General features: G+C 50.2%; 1 protein-coding gene and 1 long non-coding RNA gene across 2 annotated transcripts in view; one reads left to right on the top strand and one right to left on the bottom strand.

Annotated features, from left to right (window-relative positions):
- Positions 1–2,660: 2,660 nt before the first annotated feature.
- On the bottom strand, positions 2,661–7,913 carry LOC106701523 (uncharacterized). Its single transcript, XR_011462495.1, has 5 exons — positions 7,718–7,913; positions 7,191–7,353; positions 4,677–4,783; positions 4,122–4,175; positions 2,661–3,129 (listed from the first exon to the last, which is right to left on the bottom strand). It is a non-coding gene; the product is annotated as an uncharacterized lncRNA (long non-coding RNA).
- A 123-nt stretch (positions 7,914–8,036) lies between these two features.
- Positions 8,037–9,332, top strand: part of ZNF236 (zinc finger protein 236) — a 68,900-nt gene continuing 67,604 nt past the window's right edge. Inside the window, 1 exon segment of the mRNA XM_070361866.1 lies at positions 8,037–8,231. Within this exon segment, the coding sequence (XP_070217967.1) occupies positions 8,177–8,231 (55 nt within the window). The 5' untranslated portion in view covers positions 8,037–8,176.

Raw genomic sequence — 9,332 nt, 5'->3', positions numbered from 1 at the left:
CCGAAACAGGACACATACTGTATGGTTCTATGTGACATTTTGGAAAAGGTGACAGACAGTAAAAGATCAGTGACTGCCAGAGATTCGGGGGTAGGGAGAGAAGGGTGATCATGGAGAACACCAAGAGATTCAAAAGCAGTGAAACTGTCCTCTGATATTATAATGGTGGATTCATTACAAGCATTTGTCAAAACCCACAGAACTGTACAAAAATGGGCCTTAAAGTATGAAATTTGGCTAATAGTACTGTGTCAGTATCAGTTCATTAATTCCAACAGGTAACACTAATGGAAAGTGTTAATAGGAAAAACTGTGTATATTGGGGCAAGGGCACGGGAGCTCCCTGTATCAGCTGCTCTATTTTTCTGAAAATGAAAAACTGTAAAAAAAAAAAAAACCTACTAATTAAAAGAAACCCTCAGACTCGTTGCTTAATGAGTACTGGTATCGTCAAGCGGCCTGTATGTGCCAATGTGCTCCACGCTGGAGGTTGGGCCTGGATCCTAGATGGCCGGGTTGTCGCGGCTCCGCGTGCAGTGCAGGCAGCCTGATAGGCCACCAGGTGGCGCGCCTCCTCCTCAACTCTGTCTCCTGCATTTTCTCCATTTGGTTCTCTTCCTTCTCTCCTCTCCAAGTGCACACAGTTCTCCTGGATGTACTGACCTGGGGACAGAGCCGGGCACGGGAGCTCAGGCGCCCGGGGCAGCGCTTGGCAGCCTTGGGATGCTGAAGGTGACCCGCCCCTCCCTCCCTGCAGCTCCTGTGTGATCAGTCTCTAGACCCTGCAGGTCACCGCTGAGACCCTGCCTCGCCACAGCCCTGCAGCCCGAGTGGTGCGCTCACACCCGGCCCACCCCGGTGCTGGTCCCGTCTCAGAGGCCCTGCCTCCCCTTCAAATCTCCCACCTGGATGGAGAACGGATTCAAACATCTAAAATCTAGTGGGGGAGAAGCCCAGACAGTATTGAGGTGATCGGTGCAGGCAGGGCTGGGGGACAGGCTGAATCCGGCAGAGGGAAGGCAACTGGAGGGCCCAGAACACGGATGGACGCCCAGGTCCCCTCACCACGAGGTGTGGATCCAGGCTTGGGCTGGGGGAGGTCTTTAAGAGAATTAGAATCGCGATGGACAGCGTGCATTCTCCTTGGGAAAGAGGAAAAGGCTGGTCCACATAATTATGTTAAAATGAACACTTGAATTTCTCAAAAGACAAACCAAATAGGCCACAGAATGAACATTTATCCATATAATATTAGTGTTCAGGATACAGTTACTATAGATTTCATAGTAAAAAATATAAACCTAATGTTTAAAATTGGCAAAAATATGAATAGGCAAATCAGTGAAGAGGAAAAACAAATGAAAAGTTCAACCTCACTAGAAATTAAAAAACTCAAATAAGACCCCACAGGTTGACAAAAATTAAGAAGTCTGGTGATAAGGGTATTTTCACCCACTGCTGGTAAGAATGTAAATTAATGCCATCACGTTGGAAAATCATTTTAAATCTCAGTAACTCCACTCCTACAACCCAGCATATTAATATATACACATGTATAAGGGTGTTCAGAGCCATATTATTTGTAATAACAACAAAAATATATGCAGAGATAGCCTACATTTTACCAACTGCAGAAGAGATAAGAAAATTGTAATATGGTCACATAGCAGAACTGTTTACAGCGTGAAAATGAACAAGGTATGTATCTTGCCACAATACAGAAGAGAAAAAAGCTGTGGAAAGATCACACACACAGAGGCACAGGCCGGGGGCTGGCTGTCTAGGCCTCGGCAAATGGGGTAGGGTGCTCCTGGTCTCCCCAGAGAGGGGCGGGTCACTGAATGTGCTAGTGAATCACCAGCCCATTTTCATTTTGCTTACAGCCCAGAGTAACGCTCACACCTGTGGTCACTGGCCACCCTGCCCCCTGGCCCCTGGAGGTGTTTTCTGCAATCATGCTCAGGCACCTCTCCCTGAAAAAACAGTCTGATGGTTTATGGCTGAAGCACAGTGCAGTCACAGAGTTAATACTGCTCGGGACCTCAGACAGTTCGGCCTTCTCCTTGTTTGGTCTGAGCGCCAGAAAGGCAAGGCAATCTTCCTGGGCTCACGTGGCCTGATACTTCTTGTTTCCGTCAGCACTCTGAGGACTCGGAGGAAAGCGCCGGAAGTTCTTAGGCAATTATTTGGCCTTCTGCAGTGACGCCACTCCACTCCATCCCAGCTGCCGCTCACCCACCCACGTCCCCAGCGAGCCACGCTTCCCGTATTATCCAAGACACCAGCCCGCCACGCACCACTTGCTTCCCTACTTGAGCGGTGCTTGAATACTGTCACTCCTTCACATCAGCTGCTTGTGTTTTCTGCAATCATGCTCTTGGCAGCAGTTTGGTTTACCAAACCCCCATCCCCTCACCTCACAAGCTGCAGCACGCCAGTCCTGAAAGTGACCCTGGGAGTTGGTGAAGGACAGGGAAGCCTGGCGTGCTGCAGTTCACAGGGTCACAAAGAGGTGGACATGACTTAGCGACTGAACAACAACATCCACTCACCCCAGTCAGCTTCCTGCTTGTCCTCACACTGTCTCATCTGTGTGGGCCTGTGCTCATTTTCTTGGGTTATTGAGTGTTTCTTGAGAAATTCATGAGATGAGGCGGATAGGTGTTACTGCAGTTCTAGCTTATAGCTAGTAACCATTTATTTACTTATTATAAGCTATTATATGGGCTTCCCCAGTGGCTCAGCAGTGAAAAATTTGCCTGCAATGCAGGGGAAGCAGGAGATGCAGCTTTGATCCCTGGGTCAGGAAAATCTCCTAGAAGATATGCAACCCACTCCAGTAATCTTGCCTGGAGAATCCCATGGACACGTCTGGTGGGCTACTGGTCTGTGCGGTTGCAAAGAGTCGAACACAACTTAGCAACTGAACAAATTATTATTTCTGTTATCATATTATTTCAATTTTCTTAGATGCCAAACCATGTACCCAGTAACCATTTATCTACTTATCATGTTATTATTACTACTTCAAATTTCTTAGGTGCCAAACTAAGTCCATTTGCTTCTCAAAGTACTCCAGGCAGTTTGTTTCAGGTGGATTTCAGAGTCAAGTTCAATTTGTTGGGTAGTCTGAAAGAAAGAAAAAAAAAATGGATAAAACAAATACGGCACGATATTGACTCTTAAATCTAGGTGTCAGTGTATGTGCTCATTTGGCTATTCTTTCAGCTTTTTTGGTATTCCCTAGAATTATTCCGGAGAAGGCGATGGCACCCACTCCAGTACTCTTGCCTGGAAAATCCCATGGACGGAGGAGCCTGGTGGGCTGCAGTCCATGGGGTCGAGAAGAGTCGTACACGACTGCGCGACTTCACTTCCACTTTTCACTTTCATGCATTGGAGAAGGAAATGGCAACCCACTCCAGTGTTCTTGCCTGGAGAATCCCAGGGACGGGGGAGCCTGGTGGGCTGCCGTCTATGGGGTCGAACAGAGTCGGACACAACTGAAGCGACTTAGCAGCAGTAGCAGCAGAATTGTTTAATTGCTAAGTCATGTCTTATTCTTTTGTGACCTCATGGACTGTAGTCCGCCAGGCTCCTCTGTCCTTGGGATTTCCCAGGCAAGAATACTAAGGTGGGTTGCATTTCCTTTTCCAGGGGATCTTCCTGACCCAGGGATCAAAGCCACATCTCCTGCATTGACAGGTGGATTCTTTATCACTGAGCCACCTGGGAAACCCCAGGTGTCTGTTGGGGGAGGCCATTCTCAGGATCTTCCATGGTGCTGGTCTTGTTTTCTAGCTGTGCCTGTGTGGTGATTCTGGGGAGCTTATGTTTTACACTCTTGTTTTAATACTTGATACAGTTATCGACTTAAAAATGAAAAGACCAGTTCTCCATTGAACTGAGACATCCAAGTGGATGAGTCTATAAAACCAATCTATATACAGCCTACCAAGGCTGAATCATGAATAAACAGGAAATTTGGAGAAAATGACAAGTAACAAAATTCAAACAGTAATCAAAAATCTTCCATCAAAAAAAGGCCAGCACTAGATGGTTTCACTGGTGAATTCTACCAAACATTTAAAGAAGAATTAACGCCAATCCTTCAAACTTACTGAAAAAACTGAAGAGCCGAACACTCCAGTTCATTTTACGAGGCCAGGATTATCCTGAAAGTGAAGCCAGATAAGAACATTAAAGAAAACTATCAGCCAATACCCCTGATGAACACAGATACAAGCATTTTCAACAAAATACTAGCAAACTGGGACTTCCCTGGTGGTCTGGTGGCTAAGACTCTGTGCTCCCAATGCAGGGGGCTGGGTTTACTCCCTGGTGAGGGAACTAGATCCCACAGGCTGCAACTAAGAATCTTGAGTGCCACAACTAAGGCCCAGCACAGCCACATAAATGTTTAAAAAAAAAACTAGCAAACTGATTCCAACAGCACAGTAAAAGGATCACGTAACCATGATCATGCAGAATTTATCCCTGGAAAGCAATGAAAAGCAAGAAATGGGATCTACCACGTTAACAGAATGAAAGGCAGAAATTGTATGTTCAGTAGATGTAGAAAAAGCATTTGACAAAATTCAACATCTTTCATGATAAAAGTTCTCAACAAATTGAGTACAGAAAGAATGTGACAAAAAGAAAGTTAAACATCATACTTATGGTGAGATGTTCAAAGCTTTCCCACTGCGACCAGGAATAAGACAGGGTGCCCACTCTCACTGCTTCCATTCAGCACTGTGCTAGAAAGACCTGGCCAGTGCAACTAGACAAGAAAAAGAAATAACAGGCATCTGAATGAGAAGGGAAGAAGTAAAGATTGTCTCTGCAGATGATAAGATCTCAAATATGGTATGTACAGATATGCATGTGTGGTGAGAGCAGCATCAACAAGGGGCACAGTGACAGGGACACTGCTCTTTTATGAATAAGTAACTATTTGTAAGTAATCATCTCTACTTGTCTATGTAGGCTAAGAATCTGGTTTGATTTTCTATTTACCTTTTATAACTACACAAGATTTTATTAGTTCAGGTGTTTTACTTTGATTTTCTAATTTTTTTTTCCATTATCCTAATTTCCTCATCTATTTGTCTTGGTATAAATATAAAGTGCTTCAAATCCTTTTTGGAACAAGAGAGTATACATTCACAAACACATCATTACCCAAATTGATTTACAAAAGACCAAGGATTCTTATCACCTACCTCCAACCTATTTTCTCACCCTTCCATCGAACTCCAGTCATAATATTCATATGGAAGAACTGTTATATTTTGGCTAACCTTGTGTACATTTTTGCTTGGATGCAGCTAGGAGCACAGGATTAACAGATAAGCAGATTTGGTTTGGGTCTTGGATTTGCCTAAGACTAAATGGCAACCCACTCCAGTGTTCTTGCCTGGAAAATCCCAAGGACAGCAGAGCCTGGTGCGCTGCTGTCTGTGGGGTCACACAGAGTCGGACACGACCGCAGCTACTTAGCAGCAGCAGCATGTGGCCCCATAGATGGGGAAACAGTGGAAACAGTGTCAGGCTTTATTTTTTGGGGCTCCAAAATCACTGCAGATGGTGACTGCAGCCATGAAGTTAAAAGACGCTTACTCCTTGGAAGAAAAGTTATGACCAACCTAGGCAGCATATTAAAAAGCAGAGACATTACTTTGCCAACAAAGGTGTCTAGTGAAGGCTATGGTTTTTCTAGTGGTCATGTATGGATGTGAGAGTTGGACTGTTAAGAAAGCTGAGTGCCGAAGAATTGATGCTTTTGAACTGTGGTGTTGGAGAAGACTCTTGAGAGTGCCTTGGACTGCAAGGAGATCCAACCAGTCCATTCTGAAGATTAGCCCTGGGATTTCTTTGGAAGGAATGATGCTAAAGCTGAAACTTCAGTACTTTGGCCACCTCATGCAAAGAGTTGACTCATTGGAAAGAGTCTGATGCTGGGAGGGATTGGGGGCAGGAGGAGAAGGGGACGACAGAGGACGAAATGGCTGGATGGCATCACTGACTCGATGGACGTGAGTCTGAGGGAACTCCGGGAGTTGGTGATGGACAGGGAGGCCTGGCATGCTGCGATTCATGGGGTCGCAAAGAGTTGGACACGACTGAGCGACTGAACTGAATGGTAAAGAATCTGCCTGCCAATGCAGGAGACACAAGAGATGCTGGTTTGATCCTTGGGTTGGGAAGATCCCCTGGAGGAGGAAATGGCAATCCATTCTAGTATTCTTGCCTGAAAAATTCCATAGACAGAGGCGACTAGAGTCCATGGGGTTACAAAGAGTTGGACATGACTGAATACACACACACAAGTTAGCTAAAAAAGTTTATGTGGCCTTAGGCAAATTACTTAACTCCTCTGAATCTCATCTGTAAAATACCTTGAAGGCATGTTACAAAGATTAGAAGTATTTTACTTACGGCAGTAAAACATACTTTTGTTTAGTTGCTAAGTCTTCTCTTTCTTGACCCTATGGACTGTAGCCCACCAGGCTCCTCTGTTCTTGGGATTTCAAAAGAAAGACTACTGGAGCAGGTTGCCATTTCCTCCTCCAGAAGATATTACTGACCCAGGGATAGACCGTACAAAGAAGTTGAAAAACAGGAAATGTTAATAATTGCTAAATTCCATTTGGTGTTCACTTGCTAGCTGATGTTGGGAGGTTGAATAGCCTGAGCTTTTTTCAGGAGTGGGATGTATAACAAAGCACCTAACAGATACAATTCATTTGTTTGTTCTTTACCCTGTTGACTCCACATAGAAAACCCTTTTTTATCCTTTAGTACCCAACCATTTACTGTTTTAATTAAGAGGGTCTTTCCTATTTTTGAAATTAATTGTTCTGTCCTTTTGAAGGTACTATGGATTTTTTTTTTTTACTAGGCCTGTGTCCTTCTTGTCTTAAGGTTCCAAGTATTCTGGGAGACAGACTGTTTTTGGAAGTGTGGTATTCCCTCAAAAGGCCCTGCATGTAGTTGGTGGTCATTAGTTATGGCTTTGAATTAATTTTTCTGAGGATACTAAGATAATGTTAAGACTACTTTCTTTCGGCTTACTTGGCCTCACGTAACACTTAGCTGTCACCTTCCTGATAGGGTTTTGTGAAAATGTGGGCAACAACAAAAATAAAAGATCGACATATTTGGAACTGTACATTTTAGTGGCTTACACCAAAGGAATATCAATGACTTCTGGGTATGTCTTCCTGGACCCAAGATGGATGTTTTGGGTAAATTCAGGCTCCCAGGCTTTTTGCCCCTGTGGTTTGCATGTGGATGCTTTCAAGAGCCTTCCTGAAACAACCTGGGAGATGAAGCGCTGCTTTCCTGGAACTAGAAAATGCAAATAAACACACAGGTCGGAGATCAAGCAAGAGGCACAGGCAGAAACCATGGCTGGCTGATTTCTTCTACCTGCCTCCCCCTGAAAAGCTCCTTCTCACCACCTCTGCCCTTTAGAAGGCCACCTTTCCTACTTTGGCTTTCCGTGGTGGCTCAGACGATAAAGAATCCGCCAGCGATGCGGGAGACCTGGGTTCGATCCCTGGATCAGGAAGATCCCCTGGAGGAGAGCATGACAACTCTAGTATCCTTGCCTGGAGAATCCCATGGACAGAGAAGCCTGCCGGGCTACAGTCCAGGGAGCCGCAGAGAGTCGGACGCGACAAAGCGACCAACACACATTTTCCCCACTTACTTTACCGACGGCCGTACCAGCCAGGTGAACACGGCTGCCCAGAACCTCGGGAGACCCGCCCGTCAGGCCCTCGGTCCGCCCGCGCCGACGCCTGGGGCCCGCTGCCCTCCGTCCTCCCAGGCCCGAGCGGCGGAGCGCGCATGCGCAGGGCGCCGCTCCCCGCCCCCACCGCGCGCCCGCGCCCAACGCCCCTAGCGCGGCCCACCGAGCCATGGAACCCGCCGAAGTTGGCGCGGGTCGAACTCTCCCGTCCGCTCGCTCGGGCGTCTTTCCGCCGTGAGGCCCGCGGGCGCTCGCCCGGGGCTCGGCGGCCGCCCGGGCCGCCCCACCCGCCGCCCTCGCCCGGCCGGGCGCGCGCCGCGCCTCCGCGGCCGGTCCCCGCGCGTGCGCGCTCCGCCGGGTGTATGTGTGTGAGTGTGTGTGCGGCCGAGGGGTGGGCCGCCGCCGCCGCCGCCGACGATGCCGCGGGGCCGCCCCCCGAAGCCCAAGGAGAGCAAGGCGCGCGGCGACACCGGTAAGCGGCCCCGGCCCGGCCGGCCGCGCTGTGCCGCTCCGCGCGAATATAGTCCCCGGATGCGGCGCGGGGGGCGCCGGGAGCGGACCGGGCCGGGGGCGGTGGGGCGGGCCGGGGTCGGGGCCCAGGGCCTGGGGGGGACGCCCCTCGGCGTCAGGCTCCAGCCGCCGCCACCGCCGCCGCCGCCCGACTGCCGGGCCGAAGGGCGCGGGCGGAATGATACCGGCGCGGCGCGGCCGGCCCCTCCGCCGGGCTGGGCCTACTTTCCTGGGCCGCGCGGGCGGGCGGCGGGGCCGGGGGCGAGGCGCGCGCCGCCGCCCTCCCCTCCCCCTCCCCCGTCCTCCTCGCGCGCCCCCGCCCGCCCGGCCGGGCTCCCGCGGGTCGTGGGAGGCCTTTCTGAGGAGAAGGCGCCGGCCCCGGGGCGCCAGGCGGCCCCGGCGGCAGGGGGCCCGGTGCGGGGGCCCCCGCTGACACGTGGGGCCGAGGTGGCGGGGCCGGCGCCCGGGGGTGCCGCCTTCCGGGCCCGCGCTGCCCGGGGACCCGGGCTTGAGGAGGGGGAGGACGGGGTTTTGGAAGCGCGGCCGAGCCGTGGGTCCCGCTGTGACCGCCGCAGCCTCAGAGGCTGAGGGCAGGCCGGGCGCACCCTCGGCCGGCGGCGGGCGCTCCCCCGGGCCGAGACCCGCGGGGCCGGCCCCCGCACAGGTGCGGGGCGGGTCCTGACCGGCCGGAGCTCGCGCGCGTGCCGGATGCAGTCAGGAAGGAGGTCTTCAGGACTTATTCTGTGCAGTTTATTGATTCTTGTTGTTGATAACGACTAATGCAGAAAATAAAGTGCAGTGTCTTTGAACTACATGGAAGGTTTAGGGTGGAGAAAAAAGACACAGAGTGCCTTGGGATAAGGCTGGGACCTCCTGTTCAACAGTCCTTTCCGTCAAACTAGTGACATCACGCCCTGTTCACCTGGTATTTCAAGTCCCAAACGAAAAAAAGTAATTATCCTATTCTCCGAGACAGCCCGTGGTTTTGTAGCTTCTCCTCAGAAACGCGCTTTCAGTTGGCCTTCCTCTTCCCCCCCTCCAGGGTGACTCCTTGGCCCACTAG

The sequence above is a fragment of the Bos mutus genome, chromosome 24 (genome assembly GCF_027580195.1).
Source record: "Bos mutus isolate GX-2022 chromosome 24, NWIPB_WYAK_1.1, whole genome shotgun sequence".
In the NCBI taxonomy this organism is placed as follows: domain Eukaryota; kingdom Metazoa; phylum Chordata; class Mammalia; order Artiodactyla; family Bovidae; genus Bos; species Bos mutus.
Note: the sequence above shows the minus strand (reverse complement) of the source record. Positions and strands in the feature narration are given on the sequence as shown.